The sequence below is a fragment of the Gobius niger genome (genome assembly GCF_951799975.1).
Source record: "Gobius niger genome assembly, chromosome: 1".
NCBI classification, from domain to species: Eukaryota; Metazoa; Chordata; class Actinopteri; order Gobiiformes; family Gobiidae; genus Gobius; species Gobius niger.
Window position 1 is genome coordinate 16117483 of NC_136852.1, and position 26472 is coordinate 16143954.

Here is a 26472-nt window from a genome sequence, read left to right on the forward strand (position 1 = left end):
TGTGTAAAATGAGCTCTCCTCATTCCGCAGTGTGTGTGCGTGCAAGCTCACCCTCCAGCCTCATTTGCATATCTGCGTCTCATCACGTTGCCAGGACAACCTCATCTGTTCATCAACGAGGGCAGAAAACAAACCGACTGCAATCCTTGCTCACATGAACACCAAGGCACACACTCAGACATTAATGTGTGAATCCATACACACTGTAATGCATTTACCTAGATCATGTTTTATGAAAGTGAATAAATATATAAAAAAAACAGGAAATATGGAGTATTAGCATAACCGCATAAAAACTCGCTGACACGAATGCACCATTTTAGTTTACCTCTAAAATGATGCCAGCCCTTTCCTCCTTAGTCGCCATCATTGACACTTTACCTATCTATCAGCCCATCTATCCCTCCTTCTCTCTCTTTCCTCTCTAAAGCCCCATGCAGAGTTGAGGATGATTACTATGTAAATGAGTGCGACTGGAGAGAAGGAAGGAGGGATGGGGGGGTCAGACACACCGCGCGGGGAGTACTTTTGTTCCTCTTTTCATTATCTCGCTCTATCGTTCCCCGGATCACCGCTATCTCCACGCAGGAGGAATATTTTAATATCCTTTACCGCAACGCATGCACACTACTTTCTGTCACACCAACATCTAGTCACCCGCCGATCTATCCATCCATCCATCTATCTATCTATCCATCTTCTATCCTTTCTTTCGGTGTCCAATCTCTGTCTGCAGTGGAGGGAAAAAAACAGTGAGAGAAAGAAGGAAAAAAGGCATTAACATAGATTCTGGGCGTGGATATGCACAGTGAAGATTCAAATCGGAGGGGGGCACTGGCGGATAGGCCCACACATGCTAAGAAATGTGGAGGGGCACACACAGCAAGAGAAGTGGGAAGAGAGTGATGCCAGAATGAGAACGCAAGGATGATGCAGTGCAGACGAGAGAGAGAAAAATATACACAAGTGGAATGAATGATGAACAGAGAGAGGGAAGTCATAAAAAACCCAGTGGATTCCTACACCACGGCCCACTCATAAATGTGAAAAACAACATGTATGCTGCTGAATGGAGGAGCATAGGATACACTGCAAACAATCAGAAATTGATAGATGATAGATGGATTGACAGATGGATAGTGACAGTTTGTGTGAATGCAAATTGTAAGTTTTAATGAAGAAAGGCTATTTTTCATGTAGGGTGAACAGTTTAGAAACGGACAACTATATAACAAAACTGAATTATATGAATAGGTGAACATAAAAAAAGAGAAAAGAGCTTGTAGAATGTCAAAGTTGCAGTAGACCTTACAATCAACAATAAAACGTACATTCTTGTCTAGGCACATGATATTTCTCTGTTCCTCAGAACAGTTTATGGCGACGCATAAACAAGCAGCCACTTCCCTCTCTCGGTACCGTGGCTTTTTTACTGCAGAGAGTCCGTACTAGCCATGAAGGACCCATGTTTCTGAAAGCAAATTAACAGCCAGCTTACAAGCTAAAGACATTTGAGACCTACACATTTCTCCTTCTGAAACACTGAAGAGGAACCAAGAGCCCCTAACACCTGCAGCACAGTGGAGGCGTCACAAGAGGCGCTGCAGGAAACTAGAAGGGGCTGAAAGACTGTTGTGGAGCGGAGGGAGCTGCGCATGAGGAAGAGGAAGGAGGAGGTGGAGGAGCTGGTCAGTGCAGGACACAACACTCTGAAACAGGGACCCAGGAGGCAGTGCACCGTTTCAGAGGATCAGAGGAGCACTGAAGGCAGACAGCCAGGTTTCCTCCAGGTCGCCGACCTCCAAAGACATGCTGGTCAAGTTGACCCACAATGACGCCGTGCTCAGTCGCAGTGGCTCAGGACTAACCCAACACCTGGGCATAATTTCGTTAACGAGTATTGTGACATAATCGGCTATTTATGTTTTAAAATCAAGATTCATAACACTGAGCCCGTTTTCAATATTTCGAGGAGTGTTCATCTGAGAGAAGACTGATTAAAAAAAAAAAAGAATCACATGATTTTTCATTTTTGATAATTGCATCCTACCAAGAAATGATTTGAATTTGATGGAAGTAGGAGATGGAAACAAGCTAAATTCAACACTGACTGACTGTTATAAGCTTTGAGGTGGTCTGACAGTGATGGTGATATGTCTTGGCTGCTGGGTTAAACACTCTGCAATTACACCAACCGCCTCCAGGTCATTCGCCGTAGATTCTTGTTTGTATAACTTTGTAAAATAAGATCATGGCCCTTTTCTTCAGCACACCTCAAAAGTTGCATGCGTCTGTATCTGTCCACCCCCTCTACTGTGTACCCCAACCGCTGGTGCCTACCTAATAGTGGATCTCGTTTTGGCGTATGACTGTTCATGATCTGCAGTGTTCTATTGTGTGCTTGTGCTATGTCTGTGTTTGTTGTCCCTTGGGCAAAATCAGTAAGGAAAGGGAAAGTGGGCAGTGCTCCTGTCAATCCAAACCTCTTGACCACAACTGTCCTGTCCAATGCTTCCCTAAGGCAGCATTTTTACGTTTTTTAAGTGCTTTATAAATCAAATTGTTATGGTATGGTTAAGCTGCATTGTTCTCTGATAAAAGAAGTCATTTTGCGACACTCATTTCCCTTTCCAATTGTTTTAAAGCTTCCCAGTGAGTATGAAGCCAACCCAGAGCTGCTGTTGTACCGTATCACACACCTAAACCACCGCCAACAGTACCTGATCTGGGCTGCAGCGGTTAACACAGCCGGACGGGGAAACTTCAGCGATAAAGTCACAGTGGAGCCAGCTGCTAAATGTAAGTCTACAAGAGACATCACCATAGTAATGCATGGATTTCATATCGAAACTGCTTGAAATTATGAGATTCTTCTTTGATTTCAACCTCTTTCATTAGTTTCATCACTATGTTCACTGTGACTGTTTTGATGTCAAGTCACACTATTGATTTTGGATGTCAGAGTTTTTCACATGGACTGGTTTAAACCGGTGAATGATAAGAGGGCAAATAAGAGGGAGGACAGCAGGTGGAAGAAGAAGAGAGAAAATGGATGACTTCTCAGGACCTGAATAATAAACAGGGCAATAGAGAGGCCGAGTGTTTAGGAAAATGAGGATGGCACTTAAATGAATAGGCCTTGGATTAAAGGGCAGGGAGACCCAGCCGCAGCACTTTTCTTTTTTACATTCCCTTTTTTCCAGTGTTGTCATACGCATTTGTTTGTATGGGTGGATGCGTCAGCTGATCAGCTGCTGTAAAAGGCAGTATCCTCCAGGCTTGCTCTCTCAATACTTCATTCAACCTTAACATAAGTGCACTAGAGCACTGGTATTAAGATCCCAGGCCTGAAAAGCATGTTGCTGAGAGCGGGTGGGAGAATGACATAGACTATGAGTAAGTGGTTTTATGTCCTCTCTGCACATCTTATTTTTTATTCTATTCTCTGAGGGACAGTGTCAGATTTCACACTCACATATCTGTTCCCCTAACTGTGAATCACAGGAAATATGTTGTGCTTTTCCCTCTCAGTAAATCCTATTTACTGACAGAATTCTAAATGGAAAATAAATCAATACATGCATTACCAATCAACCATCACATTGTTGTATTGATTAAAACTCAAACCTCAGCTGCTTATTGGATTTGAAAACAGTTTATTTGACAACACAAGATTAAATGAGTGAGACTCTTTAATCAACCCTTTCCCATTAATGTGTTCATGCCAATAGCTTAATCGTTTTCCTATAGTTGGCTCCATACAGCTGTTTCTAAAACTTTTTACTCTTATTGTTCAACAGCTCCAGCTAAGATCCTCTCTTTTGGAGGCACAGTAACCACTCCTTGGATGAAAGAGGTGCGATTACCCTGCAGCTCAGTCGGAGAACCCTCACCTACAATAAAATGGACCAAAGACAGGTGAAACGTACTCCTCAGACTGCAATATTTTTGAAAATTTAAACCTTTTCTGATTGTGGCAAAGACCAATCAGAGAAAGAAAGACTGAAACTTTCTTTTCTCTACGTTAGTGAGGACACAGCCATCCCGCTTGCTCTTGATGGACAACGGTTCATCTTAGCCAACGGCACCTTAGTGCTACGCTCAGTCAAAGCAGAGGATTGTGGGTACTACACCTGCACTGCGACCAACACTTTGGGATTTGATACCATCCTTGTCAACCTTTTAGTGCAAGGTATATCTTTTATACTGTACGTCTACATTTTAGATGTTGTTTTTTAAAACAAAAACTAATATTTTTTTACTGTTTAGTCCCTCCAGACCAGCCCCGTCTCACAGTGTCCACAACATCCACCTCCTCCATCACACTGGCCTGGATACCCGGGGACAATGGAGGGAGCTCTATCAGAGGTATGTATGTGATTACCAGCTAATTCTAATGCTCTCTGGGGTTAGTTTTGCTACGTGCAGATATCTACCTCTTATTGATTCTGAAATTGGATTAATCTGTAACCATTTGATAGCATCCATTCTACAAACAAAATATTGTGCTCTGAAAACATGCCCTGCATTTTAGATGTATATTGATTCACCTGAAAAAAATATTTCAAAACCATGGATGGCTTATGTACATTGACTGTAGATTCAAAATAGTCACACCCTGATACTGACACAGCAGTGTTTTGTTTTTTTCAATCTCCTAAAATAATTACCAAAAAGCAGTGAACACATCAATACAGAAACCAATTTCAACAGAGAGAAACCAATGCAAGCTGAGGGGAGTTGGCTTATTCAGGCAGCTGATACAGTCACCATATTGTAAAGCCTTATTTGCATAGATGCTCACTCAGCACCATCTCAGACTTTAGGTTTGTAGGTAAGTAATGGTGGCATAGAGACAGAGTGAAGCCAGACCATCCAGTAATTGTGCCAAAGCTCAGAAATATGCTCTAAGACTGCCATCTACTGGCCAATTTGACTGTTTGTGTGCAGGCTTTGTGCTGCAGTACTCTGTCGACAACACAGAAGAATGGAAGGATGTATTTATCAGTTCTACTGAGCGTTCTTTCAAACTTGACAATCTGCGTTGTGGAACTTGGTACAAAGTCAAACTCGCTGCCAAGAACAGCGTTGGGGCCGGTCGCATCAGTGAGATCATAGAAGCCAAGACTCACGGACGAGGTAATAACAAAATAAATCACAGTGTAAAGAGTATTTCAAATTAAAATGGCTATTGTTGATCATGTAGTGGTATTTGATTTTGACAGAACCCCAATTCAACAAAGACCAGCCAGTTTTTACGCACATCAACTCCAGTCACGCACGCCTTAACCTTCAGGGATGGGCTAGTGGAGGCTGCCCCATCAATGCAGTGACACTCGAGTTTCGACCGAAAGGTATTACACACAACAATAAAGGCTAACATGGCAGTGGATCCAGAGCGCTCAACAACTCTGTCCTTTGCAGGCACGTGGTCCTGGCAGAGTGTCAGGACCAATGCCACCACAGATGTGTTTTTGGCTGAACTGCGTGAGGCCACCTGGTATGAACTGAAAATGAAAGCCTGCAACAGTGCTGGCTGTGGCAACCAGAGCTCACAGTTTGCAACACTGGACTATGATGGAAGTAGGTTTCTGTTCGTATTAATGAGGCTGTGGGAGAAAACTATTTAGTGTATTTTTGGATTCTTACATAAAGTCATGCTTCCTGTTAATGGCGGACAACTATAATGTCTCCTCATTGGAAAAAAAAAAATGTTTTCCCATAGTTTGTTTTGCTTCTTCGATCCGAAAACTATACCATGTTCACTGAAAATGAAGGTTAAGTCGATTTAATAAGTTTCAGTTTCATCCTGAGTGAATGCAGTACATCTGAGGTTAACTTTGTCGATTGAAATACACATGACTGATCCTGGTCTTTTTTCTGATTTATGTCTTTAGGTACAATCCCACCGATCAAGTCTCCCCTGGAAAAGAATGATGATGTCAAAAAGCTGTTTTCTATTGGATGTCCAGTGATCTTAGTGACTCTGGGTGTTGCACTGCTCTTCATTATTAGAAAGAAACGTAAAGAAAAGAGACTGAAGCGACTGAGAGGTGAGAAAGGCTCATACAGTAGTAAAAATGGCTACTCACATCGGCTTTTAAAACGGTCCATCTGTCTTGTTCTCTCTAGATGCGAAAAGCCTAGCAGAGATGTTGATCAGGTTAGTGTTTTTCTTGACTTCTTTAAATGTCAAGCAACCGCAGTGTGTTTATGACAGCCTTTCTTAAACGCTGGTCTGTGTTGCATGCGTTTTCTGTGAAGCAGTAAAAACAACCGCAGCTTTGATACGCCAGTGAAGGGGCCTCCTCAGGGCCCGCGCCTACACATTGACATCCCCAGAGTGCAGCTGCTGATTGAGGACAAAGAGGGCATCAAGCAAATTGGTGAGAGGAAGAGAGACACTAAGCCATGTGTTTGTGTCCATTTGTGTGTGAACTTGGAGGGAGCTATGCTATGCCTTCGTTCTGCAAAGTAACCATTTTTGTGCTTTGTTTGTGATAGGAGAAGACAAAGCCACTATCCCTGTGACAGATACTGAGTTCAACCAGACTGGGAATCCTCAGAGCTTCTGCGCAGGTGTGTCGGTTCACCACCAAGCTCTCATACAGAACACCGGTCCCTTGATTGATATGTCAGATATCCGGCCTGGAACCAGTAAGTGTTCTTTCTCTATTTCCTGTTTCTATGGTCCTCTAATGCTTAATTTTACCGACACATTCTACACATTTCTTAACAGATCCAGTGTCGCGAAAGAGTGTTAAGTCTGCCCACAGCATTAGGAATCGCTACTCCAGTCAGTGGACTCTGACCAAGTGCCAGGCTTCAACACCAGCCCGTACTCTCACCTCAGACTGGCGCACAGTTGGCTCTCAGCATGGCATCACTGTGACCGAGAGTGACAGCTACAGCGCTAGCCTCTCACAGGACACAGGTGTGCTTATGGCCTCAGACTCTTTCAGCCATCAACATGGACATCTAATTTTGTAGAAAACATTTGACACTTCTTTCCTGTTCTTGACAGACAAAGGACGGAACAGCATGGTGTCCACAGAGAGTGCCTCTTCCACCTACGAGGAGCTGGCTCGAGCTTATGAGCATGCCAAGCTGGAAGAACACCTGCAGCACGCCAAATTTGAGATTACTGAGTGCTTCATTTCTGATAGCTCATCTGACCAAATGACCACAGGAACCAACGACAACGCAGACAGTATGACATCCATGAGCACACCATCAGAACCTGGTATATGCCGTTTCACTGCCTCGCCCCCTAAACCCCAGGACTATGACCGTGGCAAGAATGTAGCTGTGCCCATACCACACCGTGCAAAAAGTAAGTCCACGTGCCATAAAAGATTTTAGATTCTTTTTCCTAGTATTTATACTGTTTACTGTATTTTACCTTACGTGTTGTCTAACAGGTGACTACTGCAATCTCCCCCTCTACATGAAGTCAGATCCCTTCTTCAGAAAGCAGTCAGAGCACCATGACCCCTGCCCAGTAGTCCCTCCACGTGAAGCCTCTATTCGTGGCCTGGCCCAGCGGTACCTGTCCCAGGGCCGTCACATGACTATGGACTCAAAGCAGTCCCTGACCATGGGCCATTCTGGCCTCACCTCCTCTGGGGTCTCCTCTGGAGTCACCGGAGGTGCAGGTGCCAGTGGAGGGCTGTCTGCTAGCTCCAGTAGCTCCACACTTCCTCAGAGAACTCTCACTATGCCTAGCTCGTCAGCAGCATCAGCCCAGAGTGGTGCTACCGGAGCCTCTGCTTCATCCTCCTCCGGAGGTGCAACTGGGGCCACCGGAGGACCTTCCTCAAAGATGGGGGGGTCCAGAGACTCTCTCCTGGAGAGCAGCTCTTCGGGTTTGGGCAGACTACAGAAACAGAGGGATGGCCGAGATGGACGGGACAGGCGGGATGAACGCGACAGGCGAGATGAGCGGGATGGTCGGGATGGGGGCTCTGGAGCATACTCCAAATCCTACACACTAGTGTAGGCTGGATACTCCAAATCCTACACACTAATGTAGACTGGCATCACTGTAACTTTAACAAAGTGCTGATGGAGCCAGCACTTGCCTAGAGCCACTGTGGATGTGGAGAGAGAGAGGGACAACCGCATGCACAGCCCACTTGTCCGTGCCTGAGCTGTGCCAAACTGTCTGGCTGCCTGGTCCCATTGACACTACTGTATGATGGGGGTCACTGCTGGGTCTCCACAGCACAGCGGTTTGCCTTTCTTACTGTCTGATTGCTTTCTAATAGGTCATCATCTTGCTCATTTTTCCCCACTCTGGAAGTCACTTGCCAAAACATGATTTATCTATTTACTTCACATTATGATTTGTTGATAAAGACACTTACACTTTACACAAGCACCTTTCTGCTTTGAAGACAGCAGTAGTTTTCACACAAACCTGTTGAACATGTTAGGTTTTGAAATGCAACACTTGAGAAGCTCATCTCACAGCATTGTGCCATTGCAGGATGCTTTACTGTATGCATTACCACCAATGATGGTGTACTGTCTTTTTCAAGTAACTTAATGAGTCATAGACTCACCAAGTGTTGGCGGTACGAGGACTACTGTTACACACAGTTTTAAGAAAATGGGGATTTTTCTTCAAATGCGATAGATGGCAGTATAGAAGTCTTAAATGATGCTTTTATATAGACTTAAAGCGGAAAAGATTCACTTTGAAGCATCATCATTAAAGATGAATTTTTCCGTTAATTTTCTGATGGAATTATAATCTTGTGTGCAGTACAGAAAAAAATCTAATGAGTCAAACAGAAATCACAAGCCTGTATGTGAGTGTGCGTGTGTGGGTGAGTGGGTGTATATGTGTAAATATATATATGTATACATGTGGCAGGCACACACCAACAATGGACCTTTTATAAAATCAGTATGTATGCTGGCCTTAGGGGCGCACTTTCAGTGTCAAAAGTGACCCTGGCTTTTTTCTCCTTTTTACTGGTGAATGGGGTATAGAGCCCATGACGATACTAGCTATGTAACACGATGACTATAATTTGACTATATTTATTTTGTAACTGGTCACATTGGGAGGAGAGCAGTTTGCAGCTGTAGGAAGAACAGGACATGATCACACTTTGGTTGCTACACGATCTTGGATGCTACACGATGGCGCCACATTATACAGTTCCTTATCGTTCAGTTTTAGCCTTTTCTTTTCTGCCTATTTTGATTATTACTGTTGGCCATCATATCCATACAGCCACTGTGACTCATAGCTAGCATGCTTGTTAGTTAAGAGGAAACCGATTGAGAGAGTTTAAGTTTAATATGCACAGACACATACAAATGCTTATGATTCATACAAGAAATCCTATTTGTATCAAATATTTTATGACAACGACCTGGAGTGGTTGAGAAAAGAATTTCAAGAAAATATGGAAGTAGTCCCCAAAGCTCCAACACAGTCACTTCAGCTGAGTCTTTTTAAGCTTTATACATGGTGCTGTATCTCTTACTATTATGTTCATAATTACCCCATTATTCTCCCAAAGCTAAATCCCATGACAAAGATCGTTCCAAAAAAGAGTTGCTCCAAATGTTTTGCAATGGTACATCATAACATCAGGGCTCTCGCAATAGAAAATTAAAAAAGATGTGTTCTATATGTTTGTTTTCAAAAGTATGTACATATATATTTCTATTTAAATATATAACAACTATATAAATATTGAAAAAGCAGAGAATTATAAAAGCCGATCTAATTGAAAATATATATAGAAGATCACAAGACAATCGCTGAGAATAAAACTGAAAGAAGGAAGGGATTGATGCAGAGGGAAGCTCTAGGCTTAAACGGGTATCACTACCATGGACAGAGATACAAAGGGCAGAGTGTGACAAAGAGATGAGACGCGAGTTTGAAGAATACTACATGGATCTCTTGTGATTTTGTAAATGTTCTGCTGCGGCGCTTGTGTAGCAGGCCGTGGCTTAAAGGACAAGCACAGTAAAGATAAAGTATAGTGTGAGATTGTGTCGCTGGTTAGCTGTGGTCTATGGCTCATTGCAGAAAGTGTGATGTTTAATATAAACATTTAAATAAGAACAGCCTATACATAAGTGAGCCTATTGTAATATGTTGTATTGTACCTTCCAAAGGTGTGTTCACAAGCGCAATGCCATTACATGACAGTAATGGCAGCATCTCCATTCCCACGACGGCAGGCCCTCAAAGCATTTACTCTTCATCACAGTCCAAATTGAAATGAATTATGGGGGAAACAGTTTTTGTTTTTTTGGAAGATGCCTTTTGAGTTTTAACTGTAACTGTATGTATGCGAATGTGTTTTTAAAACAATGCTTTCCCATAACCTCGGCTCAGCACACAGCTGTGGTTTTTACACCGAAACAGACTTCATGTTGGCTAAAAGTTACATATCAAAAATGATCATTTGTACTTCTAATCAGGTACTATCATCACAAACTACTGCAACATGCATAAAACTTATATAAATCGTTTTGGGGTTTTTTTGTCTTAAAATATGTAATCTTGAAAATCTGCGTTAAGCCAACATCCAAATGTTCACAAACATCTCAAATCCTGTTTCGATCCTATTCCCTTGGCTCACTTTATCCCCGCCCACAGTAACTATGTGACTTCAACTCTATAACTGAGGATTTGTGTACATATAAGAAAAGTGTTTTGTATAAAACAAGTACTATTTTGGACATCACTAGAAACCAGGGCACAATGTAAACTTTCAACTAAAGTTATTGTTACAAAACAGATGAAGAATTATAGAAATATAGTTACACTGCTTTATCTTGATTTTTCAGCAGGTGAAAAACATTTGAGTGGACCATGCATTCTTAACAAAGGTCTTCTTTTACAGGATGTTTTATTACGTTGTTACCGTTTCTACTCAATTTTACTTTGTCACAGGAAGCTTATATTTTTGGCTTTTTTATTATCACATTTTTATGGAGGACAGCTGCAGTGCATGTTCTGGAGATATTCTGGTTATACATAGAAAAGGCAATGTGAACTATTTAAAGGGGGACTTATTAAGTATTTTAAAATGCAGAAGTTGTTCCTTAAACTTTTATGAGGGAAATGTTGCTTCAAATTTGCAGTTGCTTGTGTTTAACTCAACATTTCTTTTTTATGAAAACAAAAAACTTAAAAAGAGTACTCAACACCTTGTGCAATAAAGATATCTTTTTATGAACCGTGATGAGAGTGTGGTTATTTGTACACGTTTCTCTCTGGTTCCTGGCCTTTTTTGTTCTGGAACAGTTCTTGATAGTTGTCCATGATATGGCCCTTTTTCCAGGATTGTAACCTTGAAGCACTCGTAGGGCTGTGCAATTTATCAAAATTGAATCGAAAGCGTGATCTCAACTTCAGTCAATCTCAAGTATCATCATGGGTCACTTTCAGTTGTCAGGTCTGCAGCCTTCTGTGGCAGTAACATGGAAGATTTCAGGTGTTAAATCATCCTGTCGTGGAGGAAATCATTCCTTTTTGTTTGAACTGAGTTTTCTTTTAAAGGTCTATCTTATCTGTATTCATAAGTCATTAAAGCTAGCCTCCATATTATATTTTATTTATGCCTTATTGTATGGCTACAATGGAAGCCAGGACCATGCCCACCAGAAAAACCTGGATGAAGTATATTTTATTCAACAGCTGTTTAAATTTAAAGGCATAGAAAGTATCTATCTATACTTGATGCTGAAAACCGGGTTAATGGAATAGCCTAATTATGCACATGCAGTATGGTTAATAATCCTTCTTTGTACTAGGAAGTTGTTGTTGACCCGAAGTATTGTGCAAGCTGTGTTTATTAGAATAGGTTGATAAAAAGACTACAATAAAAAAAATAAAGGCAAAAGGGAAGGAAAACGCCTAAATGTGGAAATCAAGGTACCAGAGTGCGGATGCTGCAGAAATGATACTGAGTAGAAAAGCAATGATAATCATGAAGTTAGTGTAAAGAGACAAATAGTAAATATATAAAATAAAATCAGGCAAGACTCCCCCGTACTCGTCCAATGCTCAGTAGATCAAACGTTTGTCTCAAGGTCGGCTAAGCAATGGACCACCAGTAGAGGGAGATAGAGACACATGATCAGATTTTATTAAAAAGAGAAAGCACAGTTCCATGCGCTCTATTCAAAATAAGATACATTTTCTTTACACGTATGAACACAATGTGGCGTTTCAACAGAAAGGGGGAAAAACAAATGTCACTCAGGTAGGCCTACTGGCATGTCTTTGCTCACGTAGGCTCAGCCGGCATAAATTGCAGTAGGCTACTTCATTCATAAAAATATTTTAGCTCAGCACAGATAGAATAGAGTATTTCTGTCATCTATAAATAAATATTGTAATTGAGTGTTATATTAATTTTTTTAATGTTTTTTTTATATATATTTTTTTATCAAAGACTCGGATCCACGTGGGCCCTGTGGCGCATAGACTAGTTGCCGTTCTTTTGCTTCTTCTGCTGAAACTTCCTGAAGTGCGTCTGGATGGTGGCCGCTGCTTTTTCTACCTCCACGGGACTGAGCGGGGGTGCGACCGGGGCGGTGCAGGTCCCATTGCTGGCATTAGAGTCTGAGCACGACAGGACACATGGGATAGCCAGAGAGGTAGAGGCAATAGCCATGGAGACATAGTCTGCAGCAATAATCAAGTTCAAACAGGCATAGACGTCACCCATTTGGGCGAACAATGTGTGTAATAATAACTGTGATGATATCAATAATTATCACTATTTCAGACAACAGGCCTATTATATATTCGTAAAATAGTTAGCATCAGGAGAACTTACTTTTTCTATAGACGCCTATGCTGTTCCTCCTGAAGCCATCAAACTGAGAAAAGGAAAAATAAAGGTATTAGAAGCAGTCAGATAGACAGTGATTCACGGTCTGATGATTGTGATCAATGTAGGCAAGATACCAGCCAGAGAATCAATGGTAAATCTACGCAGGTGCTTTTGAAACGTGCGCAACTCCTGTGTCATGTTTAAGCGTGTGACCTCAGCGACAAATCTCTTGAGTGGGATTACAGCTCAAGCAGGACGCACGGGGAGGGCGGAAAACAGATCTTAGCACGCTCACGTTGGCCGTATAGGTAAATAAGTATTATGATCAACAACATAATAACAACAACAACACATAACAAACATAATATTGCCTATTTTACAGTGTATTGTGACCTTTGAAAAACAGAAAAGTTTACCAGCAAAAACAAACTTTCTGTGTGTGTTTTTTGTCAGACAAAAACAAACCAGGATAAAGTCACGGATACCAACAGGATGCTGCGTGAGAGCATGACCTTTGCACATACCTCATCAACTCTGCTGTTCTTGCGGCTGTGTGACACTGAGTGAATCTGCCAAGGCAAAGGCTGAGAGACCATATAAGGCACCGGCTCCGGTTTTCTTTCAAAATGCACGCTTATCTGCACAAAGTAGGGGGGGGAAAAAAACTTAAATAGGCCTGGTAATTTTGTGTTCTGAGCTTTGAAGCAATTTCAAAACTCACATCACGGTACAAACAACTTTCTCGGTTGTGCACATGGAAAATAATATGAAAAGGACGTTTAGAGATAAAATGTTTGCTGTTATGTGAAGGAATTTTGTTTTTCCACGCAGTTGTCCATGATTATAAACAAATACTATTCTGCCTGCTCTGGAGTCACCAATGTGATTCCCTGTTGATTCAACTGGTCTGAGACTGGCAGAGACTGTACCTATACGCACATGAATGAATCAAGCATCAAATCTAATGCTGAATATATTGTTTAAAGGCACTGATCAAGAAAAATAATACTGTCTATATATATTGGCCCCATACCAGACATGTACATTAGTTGTGGTCCAAACTCATTCTTCACCTTCCTAGCGGTTTTCTAACATCCCAAACTTCCACAGGGATGAGTTCATAAGCACATTTCTCAGCTTTCGTGGAGCAACACTATATCACAGTAATGCAAACAACAACAAACATGCTAGTTCTGAATTTAAAAAATGGCTTAGTAGGGTAAGTAAGGCAGAAGTTATACTGTCATTATTATTAACATGTCAGTCTTGCAGCATGTTGTGATCGAACACAAAAAGACAAGGTTAACATTGCTTTTCTCAGACAAACAGAAAGTTTAGAAGAGAAAAAGAAAAAAGAAAGAAATAGTATGCCCTGGTGACAATATAACACGATTTCAAATATGTTGCCGATTGCAATGCTTTCATGGTACTAACTCCACACAAATGAATTACTATTGCTAGAGTTCTTACCGACTCTACCACTTTGACCATCATGTACATCGCTGTGAGCATTGTCACCAACATCCTGGCAACTCCTCTTTTCTTGTCCGCTGAAGATAGTCCGTAAAACGTCTCACTTCTCTCTTTCTTCTCCCAGACACCAGCTTGATGTCGAACGCAATGAAGAGGCAGACAGAGCCAAACAATGCCCCATCTCCCCCACTTGCACCTCCTTGGTACAGTGCCGGCCACATGCGGGTAAGGCCTTTAAAGAGCTTTGCAGGACAGAAATAGAGAAGCAGTAATCTTTTTTTCCCCAGGACAACGTGCATCCCTCCAGTATGCCTCAAGCTCCAGCTGCAGGCACAAAGCAACTGTTTACAAACAAGGATATGACTTTTTAATTAATATTTCTTTAAAGGTGGCAACTTTTTATGTGAGAAATAAAAAAGTTGATATTTTTGTGTATTTGACCTTGTAGTGAACCCAGCAGCTGTATGAGTGGTCAGCATGGCGCCTTTACTTTCCATCACAGTGGTCTCGAGGAGGCTCCAGGATCAATTGTTTTGTAGGTTTTCTGGTGGGAGGATCCGTCAGCAGTGAAAACCTACCAAGCAATTGATCCAGGAGCCTCCTAGAGACCACTGTGATGGACAGCAAAGGCAGCATGCTGACCATTGATACAGCCGCCTTGTCACTACAAGGTCAAATACACAAAAATATCAACTTTTTTTTCCACATAAAAAGTTGCATAATGTAACTTTAAGAGCCTGGGCGATAGGGCTTAAAAAGCAAACAGACAAAAAAATCCTCATATTGATCAAGCTCATTTAATAATTTAATATGGGGGTAAAATAGCATATTGCTTTTATTCGTATGGTTTATCAGATGGATTCGTTTCAATATAAACTCAGACATTGGACTGCAGTTGCATTTCACACAAGATTATTTTACAATTTCTTGAGTGAAGCTTCACTCCAAGCTGTCATGGCCACAGGATTTAAAGATAAATAACAATTGCTCAGCCCTGTTTAAAATTGAAATCCATTCATCCATCCAATTTTTTCTAATAGAAGTGATTTGCTTTCGTGTCTCATTGACTGTTTGAAGTGCGCCTGAAGAATAACGTCGAACAAGCAGCATCGCTCTTTCTTTTAATGCATTGCCTTCTTACAGCACCATGGACAGCCTTTTTCTCTGTTAGCAACAGGCACCGTGTTTCTTCCTAAGTGACCTTTAGAAAGCACTTTTTATATAACTCTTAGACGAAGAAAAAGCACAATAAAGATATAAACCGGATGCTATGTGAGAAGTGATCATGGCACATACCTACCATACCGCTGCCTTCGAACCTGTGCGCATGACCTGTAAAACATGTAGGAAAACTGGAATGTAGGCTGGGTACAACCGCTAGATAAATAAAGCAATCAGATGAGCGAAGAAAAGAGATTACAGCGTTGTGCGTCACAGTTTGAAGGCACACAGCCTACACAGCAAAGATGGTGCGGTGTGCTGTGGGCAACAGTAATGCACCATTAGGAATGACCTGTTGCATGGCAGGAGTTATCAGTCATTTGCATCAAGGCGGCTATGTGAACTATTCGAACATTGCAGGCTGTCCTTCATTTGTGCGTATGGATGATCTCACAGAAATGTTGACAACAAATGAGTATTCGTGTCCCATTCCAAGACCAAAATATATAAGAGTGCGTTTGGTGATTTTGTTCACGGAGCACTTTCCACCTTCCAAGGACTTCTAGGTAAGAACTTTTATATTTGCATGATCAACACGGAGAGGGTAGCTAGTAAATAATATTTTAAAGAAGTCACAACCCAAAACTCTGAGTACATTTTTGTGTAGTGACTTTTAGTACTTCTTTCAACCTGTTATGAAAGCAAGATATTGAAATAGGCAGAAGTTTTCAATTGAAAAATTAATTTATTTATAGATTTTATACCGCAGTACTTTTACAAAAGAGAGAACTACATAATCGAGTAACTATAGGAAAAATGACTTTACCATTCTTTACCTAACTTTTTGTGTTCCATGAATTGATATACTACACCGGTGACTAAACATAGTGTTGCCTAAAAAGGAAATGCATTTGAATTGATACATTCAGGCCAAACAGTTACGTTTCCTCAGGCTAAGTGTTTAAAATTCTATTTCACTAAGCTGCATGGAAAGGGATGTGGAGCTATTCATCTGTGTTTGCTTTATACTTTGGTCATGATTGTTTTAGGTCCGTGCCAACATTTTATCATTTTTGTTAAGCTGCGTACTTCAGCTTTGCCACCGCAACATTTAAAAGCAAGAGGAAAAGAGCCGAGCTGATTTATTTTATGCGTCTCTCAAGGCTGAGGGTTTGTGGGGCTGCCACATATTTTTTTTGAGCACTCTGAGCAGAGAGACCTTTGTTACTATGTCATTTTGCATGTTATTTTAGCTGTATCATGGGCGAAATTAAATGTAGAAGAGCCTTCAGTGAGGCGCAGATATCAATCAGAAGAGGGCAGAACTGGTGCTTTCCACAATAAGTCGTCTCATGAATCTTTATTGTCATCTGTCTTTTTCTGCAGGGCTTTGTTTGAACTGTGTTGTATTGTGCACCAGTTTCTCCTCTGATGAAATCTGATTGAATTTCAGATTTGCACATTTTGTCCCCCCGTGATACGTGACACTGGAGAAAACCATGTCAATCAAACTGCTCAATCGGTCGAGCAGCAAAAAGAAAAGTAAGTTTATCAAGAAAATGACTTTGCATGAAAAGCTTTTATGTTATTACATGTTTTTTGTACAGGTGTATATCATTAGGCTGAAAATATTTAAAGCTGCATTATGCAACTTTTTATCCTGGAAAATAAGTTGATTTTTGTGTGTATTTGACCTTGTAGAGACCCAGTGGCTGTATGAGTGGGCAGCATAGCGCCGGCACTTTCAGTCACAGTGGTCTCTACAATACTCCAGGATCACTTGTTTTGTAGGTTTGTAGGTTAGCAGTGAAAACCTTCCAAACAGTTGATCCTGAAGTGTCCTAGAGACCACTGTGATGGAAAGTAAAGGCGCCATGTATAAAAAGCCACTTGGTCTCTACAAGGTCACATACGCCCAAATATCTCCTTTTTTCCCTTTAAAAAGTGTACATATGGCCCTCAGATGATTTAGAGATAGTATTGCACAAAGCATCAAATACACTCTCTTACATTATATTTGACATGGTATTGACCAATGTTTTCTTAAAGGTGTAAGTTATAAGCAATGCAAAGAGGGACACCTCACTGACATAATTGTGATAGTGTTGCTGTTTTATAGGCCCACTCAGTATATAATATCATCCTGAAATGGTGTGCTCATGACAGAAAGAAAAGGATTTTCTGAAGGTTGCAGAAAACCTGAAGTGCTGTACTGCCTTATACTGTGATATTGCAATATGACAGAAAGGAAATTTTAAAAGCAGGGCTCAAAAATTGTACTGCAGCATACATGTTTCTAGATAACAATGTGTGAATTCAATTATTCATCCAACAATGTTAGACTAATTATAGGCATCGCTTTTCATTACAGAGTCTCTGAAATGCAGTGCTCAGTCGAACCTCCTGCACAGCCTGGGTTTGGAGACCTTCAGTACATCACCGCTGGGTCCGGCGTCTATGCTGGACATCAGCACATGGGCATTAGGAAATCCTGATCCTGTCAAACTTTCAGATCTCCCCTATGCATTCCTCCGCCGCCTGTGGCTATTGAGTCCAGATGCCAGAAGCCCTTCCATCACATCTCCATCTGCTTATGCGGGAAATGGTTCAGAATCAACAGACGCGGGACTGAAAGAAGGGGTGGAAGAGGAGTGCGCTCCAAATCCTTTAGATTTAGTAGTCGCTGTTTTTATGTCCTCAAACAGCTTCCTTCACCAAGAGATTGTCTCACGTATGTTTCGTTGTCATTTTGCAGTGCCCCTCGTTCTTCCAAATATTGACCCAGAAGAAAATGGTTGTTTTCTTCTCTGGCCTTTGAGGAGTATTTTCAGCCAATGGCAATGTTTTTGCCTAAATCAGAATGCCTATGTAGCATCTGAGGGGGACTTAGCGAGCACACCAATGCCTTTGGTTTCATTTGTGAGGATCGGTCATGGTAATATTTCCAAATCTCAAGTACTTAATCTTTTAATGCAAAGTGAAGCCTTTTTACACAAAGGTTCAGCTGGAGGAGAACAACCGCACAGATTAGCCAGTGGCATGGTAGAAATTGCATGGTATCTTCCCAGTGGTGATGCTAGCACCGACGTTTTCCCTGTTCCTATGGTGTTGGCTAACCAGCGTGGGGATGCTTTCGGACATGAAAAAACCCTCAGTCTGTTGTGTCAGGCCTCCTCCGCCATCGTTCTTTTTTGTGGAACTCTTCAAAAGAAGGATAGGCATCTTGTTAACTTTTGCACTAATGCTGCAAAAAAGGTGATAATTGTTTACTTGAGTGATAATGCAGAGATGGAGAGTAGAGCTGTCAGATTTTTTGAAGAAAGTAATGGAGAAAACATTCCCAAAAACACAGATGAGGTGATACAAGCTGAAGATGCGAGTGTAGAAGACTTAGCCAAGAGTCTTGGTAGCAAACTCAAAGTCATCCTAACAGACCAGTCGACACATGTTACCTTATTATCTACGGCAGAAATAGCGTTGAAGAATGACCTGAATGTGGATGAAGGGCCTGCCTGTAGAAAAGCTTTGGGCCTTGCAGAACAAGTATTGGAAGATTTAGACAAGGGGTCGGCTCAGTATCAAGAGAAGCAGCTACCACTTCAAGGGCTCTTGTGGAGAAAATTGTCTGAAATCGAAAAAAGAGAGAGAAAACACAAAATTGTGAACAAAGACATCGATCTGGACTGTCAAAATGAAAAGAAAAAGATTTTGAAGCAGCTAAGTTATTACAAAATGACTCCAGCTATGAAGATTTTCACTGAAGCTCTTTTCACCAATGATAAAATTGAAAGGACCTATTTTCTCAGCTGGATGAAATTAAAGCTAACTCAGATTCAAAATAAAAGTATGAAGGGCTGCTTACCTGAACAAACCACTGAATCAGAAAATAGAATATATAATGACCGGGGGGACAGTGACAGCTTCACCGATTCCTCTTTTGAAGCAGAAACTATAGATGAATCTGAACAGCAAAATCTGCAGTGGCACGCACAAGGGACTTTTGAAGAACAAACGGTAAAGGAGCAACTTAGCTTAAAGCCTGAGCCGTTTGCACTTGGGCTCCAGCACTTTCTGCGCGAGATGGGGCTTATTTACCAGCAAACGCACACCAAGCTAGGCAAAATGCGCCACAATGTCCTGAAACTGCCCGGCTTAGCCGCAGAGCTCCTATTCTATGGGGTTCCACTTGAAATAATGGATGGTGATGTGTCCAACATCCCAATGCAGTGGCTGACCAGTGTGTTCGCAGAGCTCCAGCGCCGGCTCCCACAAGACCAGTTGCGAACTAGAATATTGACAACTACAGGAGCGCACAGCGTAGTAAATGCTCAGTTGTTATCCGCAGTTTTTAATGTGAGTTTTTCTGAAGGGAGAAAAAGCTGCTCTAGTGGAATTTATATGCTTGCCTTATGTGTTCCCTTTGAGTTCCAAAATGATCTTAACTGTGACTTCCTGCTGTTACTTGATGTAGAGGGCTTATGCTCTGGGGAAGGAGACTTTCAGGGGCATGATGATGAGTTGGCAACTGTTGCGGCTGGACTTAGCGATGTTTTCATTGAAAACGTCTCTGCACATTCAAGCTCAGAGTTCGACAGGATTTTCAGTGTCCTTGTCAATGCACTGTTGCGCGTCAAAGATTGTGGCCCCGAGCCTGTTTGCCAAATTGTATCCCATGATGACAATATAAACACTATCCTACAAGCACGGCAGTTAAATCGCGTCTGTCATATGCTTAGGGCAAATAGTGGGGTTCAAAAAACACCCAGGTCAGTTACAACACTCATAGGACCATGGAGCAATACACTCTCAGACTCCGTGGCTGCACAATATGGAAATACCCTCATGACCCTGAAGAGACACCTTTTCGATGCTATGAAGAAATCTGCCATTTCAGAATATTCAAGTCTGCCACTGTTTATGGGCCGTTTACGTGCGATTTGGGATGCAGTACAAGCCGACTCGTTCTCTATTAGCTTGCAGAAAACTGACATCGCTCTCTCCTTATCCATGTTGTGCACTGAGCTCTACCAGTGGGAGAGTACATTAGAGGAGCACATGGAGAGATGGCTTATGGAAGCAATCAAAAAAATGGTTGCTACTCAGACCAGAGCATTAGATCCCACCGTCAAAAATGACCTCCTTAATCAGTTGAAAACTGAGGCCCAAGCAAAGGTCATCACAGAGGTTGCTGCAGTTACAGTGATGCTGGAGGCCCATTGGGTGAAAGATCAATATTTGAAAGTCTACAGCGATACACTCAAACCAGTGCTCGCCAAGAACATGGAGGATCTCAAAGAAAGAGTTACACACATGCTCATACAAAGATTAATGAGAGCTAGTGAAAGTCATTGTTCATCTTCTCAGATGATGGCCTTTCAGTCTCTGCTGCAAAAAGAACTAGAAATCAAACAGCATGAGCTGATGGAATATAGCAAGGCAACAAAATTACTCCAAAAGGATCAAACACTAGAGGAAGAATTTGAAAAGGTTTGGAGTAAAACGATATGCAATGTTGACTTACAACCATCTGAGACAGAGGACATTACCCCAAGAGTCATTGCTGTTCTGACACAGAACCTCATCAGCCGTGGGCTCAACGAATATATTGAAAACACAAAAACAACTGGCCAAAACCCACCAGAGGTATTCCAGATTCGGGATGAACACCTTGTGCACCACAGCAGAAAGAAACATATGTTTGAAGAGCAGAAAAAGAATCTCAGACTCCGCGCTCAACAAGTAGCTAGTTGGATCATTGACCAGTACAATCAATTTGTACAAGAGAAGGTCAATCTTCATTCAGAATTTTCGGAGAGTTTCATCACAGAGTTGCTGAAGAACATAGAGAAAACACTGAAAGACAAAAACATTGATTTTCTGTCTGTATTTGAAGTGGATCTGAAAGTTTATGTGTGTGGTGTCGCATGCAAAGACTTTCAAAAATTGCATGATAGCTACACTAAAGATACACTTTTAGCATCTCTCAACGCAACAAAGATGGCATCTTTGGCAAAGTTTATGTACCAGTTTAGAAAGAGAGATCAAGGCTATAGAGTGGCTCGGGGCTTCACCACACAGGTCATCAAACCTATTGTGCAAGACTACATCTACACACCACTGGGCATGCAGATTGTTGCAGAGATTCAAAGTGAACATCCGCAGTACCAATCTCCTCTCGCCTTTTACCAAAGCCTACTTGAAGAACTGTTAAGTGAGGACGACTATGGGAGACTGGTTGATTTTTGTCACTCCTATGATAGCTTTAGACAGAGGGGGATTGATGAAAGTGTGCTTGCTCATATTTCAAACTCAAGCAATGTCAATAAATGGAGACAACAGAGACTGGGAGAAATAATAGGGAAGATCGCATCTGCAGTGAGCCAGACTGGAGAGGCCCACAATGGGATGTTCAGTGATATGAAATCACTGCTCGAGCAGGTTTATTTGACGCTGGAAAATGACATTGATGTTGATATTACCCGCTCTGCCCTGGAGGGACCTCTGTTTGACATCAACACACACTGGGATCGCTTTGTCACATGTCTAATGGAAGAACTAGCAGCGCTGCGACTGGAACTTTCTCAAGAGTTTTCCCAACCAGTGGATGCGCCCCTGCTTCTTCAGAAACTTACCACGCAACCTCAAGACTGCTTATTTGAAAGATTACGAGGTTGCAAAATGTGCTGTCCGTCCTGCAGAGCTCCGTGTGAGTCTAATGACAGGGGGCATGAAGTTCACAGAGTCTCGCTTCATCGACCCAATGGTTTATTGCCCCCTGAATCAGCTCCAGTGCCAGAAAACATATCTATTAACAATGAGGTCTGTGTGGCAGTCCCGTCTCCAGACCCAGACAGGGAAATGTTCAGCGCGGAAAAAAGCACTGCACCGTATTGGAGGTAAACCGTGTTGAATGTTGAATTGGATGCTCGTAATGTATTTGTGTAAAGTAATGATTAAAACCTTTTTGTAGGTTTGTGCTGGCAAAGTTCAGTGAGCATTGCCAGAGTGGGATCCCCGAAAAATGGAGAAAGACAACTCGAGAAGAAGCTTTGGACAGTCTGAGAGAAGTCTTCAACATTGAGGAAAAAATTTAAATTGTCAATACACTTAATGACGATTACCTTTTGTGTATGTATTAGAAAGCCATAGAGACACTGATTTGTTTCAACATCTCAATAAAACTCATGTTCATAGAATATGTTTTTGTTCCATTTTATATCTGCAGACAGAACAAATGACTCATTTAGTGCTCACAAAATCACACGTCTTGGAATTTCAATTTCCAGCTGCAAACATGACCAATGATGCTCACAGTGATAGTACATTTCCACCAGGACTTCACTTAATAGAGCTTGGGATTGTACCGTCAAAACCACTAAGATATCTCGCATCCCATGATAATAAATCAAGGGGTAGTGTGTTAGGTGTACACTAGTGACTCGGAAGGTGGTCCACAGCTCTTCTTTCTGCCTTTTATATTGTTGTGGCTCTGATTTTTCTTTCAGTGTCAGTCAATGAAACATAAAATCAAATGAACCAAAAATAAAATATTGTTACGATTTAAATTACATTGTCTTTCTAAAAGTGGAAGTTTAGTTGGATAATGTTTTGAACAGTTGTATGTACATGTTGAAATGTTCAATGCTCTTTGCACCTCTGAATGATAGTGAATATGTTTATATAATACCTGTATAAAGGATAAGCCTTTCTTTATCTTCCAGTGTCTTGCTTATATGAGTGGGAGCACAGGTCATAGTATTCTTTTGAACCGCAGGCTTAATGGCTGGTTGGTTTCTTATTCTGGTGATTGAAACAAGTCAATACAAGGTGACATGTAAAATTGGGTGAAATGGACGTAGATATACAAAATGCAGAGGACTTGCACCTCTGACTACTATGATAAGGGAGGTAAGCTGCCAGCTCGAGCCAGCAGTGGCACTGTTCTATTACCTTTTTAGTCTGCAGAGTGGGAGCCAACAGACTGGTTACACAACCAGATCTAGCACCATAGAAATAGCACAGCTTCAATATGGCAACTGAATCATACTAAAATGGCATTATGCATTATGCACAGGACTCTCCTACATTTTTGAGGTCCATAAGAAAGCTAAAACTAATTTATTTAACTTCAATCATTTTGTGTGGGTTGTCTTTGTTTTTTAGTAATCTATTTGATAGAAATTTAAATTTGTCTTTCAATTCTCACCAACGATGCTTTTGAAGTAAAAAGCTCTCTGGCCGTTGGTCCCAAATTGAACTGACATTAGCGAGCAGAGAGAGCCACACACAAGCCATTAAAAATATCATCAGTCAAGCTAGTAACTCTTGTCTGGCAACAGTAATTACTCAGCTATTTTTTACTTTTGATCTCAAAATGGCCTCTGACTTCTGCCTTATCATAGCACTCCCAAAGAGAATCTAAACATCTATTTAGCTACACGTTTATTTTCCCATTTAATAGCTTCTCAATGCCCAGCTGGCTGCAGCCCTGGCTCGGCGAACTGCAATGAGCCAACACTTTACATTATCAGACAACATAATGACGAGCAAACAGAGCCATTTGGCACCACCAGGTGCTGCAGGCGTAGATCAGAGGCTGGGGTTGTGTTTGGAAAACAGACACTAAAAGTCAATTTACTGCCTGATGTTAAAAAAAAAACGAAAAGTAAAAGTAAAGTTGACAAAGACCCCCAAAAATAAGGGTCATGTTGCAAAAGAATATATATACAGTATTTACATGTCATTTTATGCACTACTGTATGTAAAAACGCCTAATAATTGTACCAGTATTCAGAGTCAGAGCAGTGAAAGATGTTTCAGGTAACTTTTCGGTGATTGGTTTGTCTCATTTCTTGAAGCAGAAATAACATTCCGAAAACAACATGGACAAATCTCCAAACCACTTGGCAAATGTTTGCAACAGACTTGAATTTCTCATTAATTTAATCAAATTGCAAATGTCCATGTCCATGTCTCAGTACATCTTTGCAAATGATCAAGTACATGTAGCCTACAAATAGCACAATTTCCAAGTGAATAGATCTTGTCGATCTATATATATTGTAAATATACAATACGACAAATACAAAGGCAAAATCTTACTAACCATAATCATCAATCACATTGCACATTTACCAGATCAAACAGTCTTATGGTGGCCAGGATAAACGGCCTCTTGAATCTTTCCGTATTGCAGCACATGGAGAGGAATGTGTCACTACAGCGGCTTTACTGAGCGACCACGGTGTAGCACAAAGGGTGACTGCTGTTATAGTGGTAACGCTCCTTATCCTGCTCTTCACAAGTTTTGCCACAGACAGATTGATCAAAAAGGAACAGCATCTCAATATACACCTTAAAAGCTTTCAGCCCTCCATTTTTGTATGCTGCGTTTGCATGCATTGTCCCGTCCAGTTTGTGGTCCAGATGTACGTCTATGTATTTTGATGTGGTAACCACCTCTATACACTTACCACCTATCTGAACAGACGCTTTACTCTTGCTGTCACTATCATCTCCTCAGTCTGCTGTGTTCAGCACCGGCCCATTGTCCTTGCTCCAGTGTGTGAACTCCCAGCTGACCCTCGTCCATGTATTTCTGGAGAATATCCGGTCACCACAGTCCCAGAGACCGTGCTCCTCAGCCTGACACGGTGGCCTCTCTGTCAGATAGTTGGTGATCCACTCAATGAAGGCTCGCTCTACATTCAGTTTCTCAGATTTGCCTCTCAGAATCATGGGCTGGATAGCAAAAATGACAAAGAGAACAGTATTGATGCAGGCTCTAAAGAAATACTTCCTTGTGGAATATACGCTTAGACTTAGCTGTTTGTGTCCACTTACACATCACGGTGAGTCATTAAATTGATGGGAGACATGAAACAGAAAGGCAACATACTGTATGACAAAATAATGGTCTCTCCAGATTGTCTGATCTTTTACAGCTATTTTCCAGCTACATCAGGCGCTCAAAGTGGTTCCATCAAGGAACCACTCACCCATTCACACTCTCATTCATACACCACTGTACACAGACACTGGAGGCAAACACGACAACAACAACAGCACAGGTCTTCTTTTTGACTGACTGCCTGACTGACTGACTGACTGACTGACTGACTGACTGACTGACTGACTGACTGATTCATTCATTCATTCATTCATTCATTCATTCATTCATTCATTCATTCATTCATTCATTCTCATTCATTGATCATAATTCATTGTTAGTCCATATTAATCACCCCTCTCTCAGAGATCTTTCAATAAGTCTCATTTGTGCAATGCCCAGTCATCCTCTTTGTCTGCCAAATAGAATATGTCAATATTGAAAGGCAAGTTAGTCATCTTGTTAATAAATTTGCGTCCTTATCTTGAATAGCACCTGTTGAGTGCTATACACAGGTGCTATACACAACGTTGGCACTTCCTGTTTTTTTTGTTTAAAATATATAATTGTCCAATTCAAAATTAGTTGAAAACAAATTATCACGTGCTTGCGAAAAAACAAATTGTGTAGAAGCAGTGACCAAATGGATTTTCACTTTAGTGGAATGATCTTGGCTGGCAGTCATGAATACGGTCAGTTGCTGAGTGCTCCAGACCGATGGGTCATATGCACTCATAGACTCAGAGTGAACTCACGCATGACTAAGCTTTCAGTTTCCCTCCGCAAATCCACACTTTTACATCACGACTCTGTGTTAAGATGGTGATCAGCTTACAGAGCGGTATAAAAAGTAATTCATTAAATTCATTTGAGCTACGGTACTAATTTTGAAAATCTTGGAAGAGACATCCCAGTGAGCCATCAGTTGTCATAAATAGACACGAGTCAGTGTGAAGGAAAGAAGACAATGGTTGGAAGACAATGGTGTCAGACTGGAGGCTGTGCAGGGATAATGAGGTCAGGTCAGTGAAATAATGACAATGGTTGTTTTTAATGACAGGCTACAGTTTTTTTTTTATAGCAACATGATATTTGTACATTTATTGTGCCCTGATAGGCAACTCAAAATGC

At 41.4% G+C, this 26472-nt stretch overlaps 1 protein-coding gene across 2 annotated transcripts in view; it reads left to right on the plus strand.

Moving 5' to 3' along the window:
• The window catches only part of dscaml1 (Down syndrome cell adhesion molecule like 1), a 73789-nt gene extending 62586 nt beyond the window's left edge, over positions 1–11203 (plus strand). Inside the window, exons 22-35 of one of the 2 annotated variants that reach the window (XM_079556126.1) lie at positions 2646–2799; positions 3801–3918; positions 4029–4192; positions 4270–4368; positions 4951–5139; positions 5226–5354; positions 5425–5583; positions 5898–6053; positions 6133–6163; positions 6265–6386; positions 6505–6657; positions 6740–6934; positions 7025–7333; positions 7422–11203. In XM_079556126.1, the coding sequence (XP_079412252.1) occupies positions 2646–2799; positions 3801–3918; positions 4029–4192; positions 4270–4368; positions 4951–5139; positions 5226–5354; positions 5425–5583; positions 5898–6053; positions 6133–6163; positions 6265–6386; positions 6505–6657; positions 6740–6934; positions 7025–7333; positions 7422–7999 (2556 nt within the window). In that variant the 3' untranslated portion in view covers positions 8000–11203. The remainder of the gene's footprint in view (positions 1–2645; positions 2800–3800; positions 3919–4028; positions 4193–4269; positions 4369–4950; positions 5140–5225; positions 5355–5424; positions 5584–5897; positions 6054–6132; positions 6164–6264; positions 6387–6504; positions 6658–6739; positions 6935–7024; positions 7334–7421) is intronic. The other variant, XM_079556127.1, reaches the window with a different exon arrangement.
• The last annotated feature ends 15269 nt before the right edge of the window (positions 11204–26472 follow it).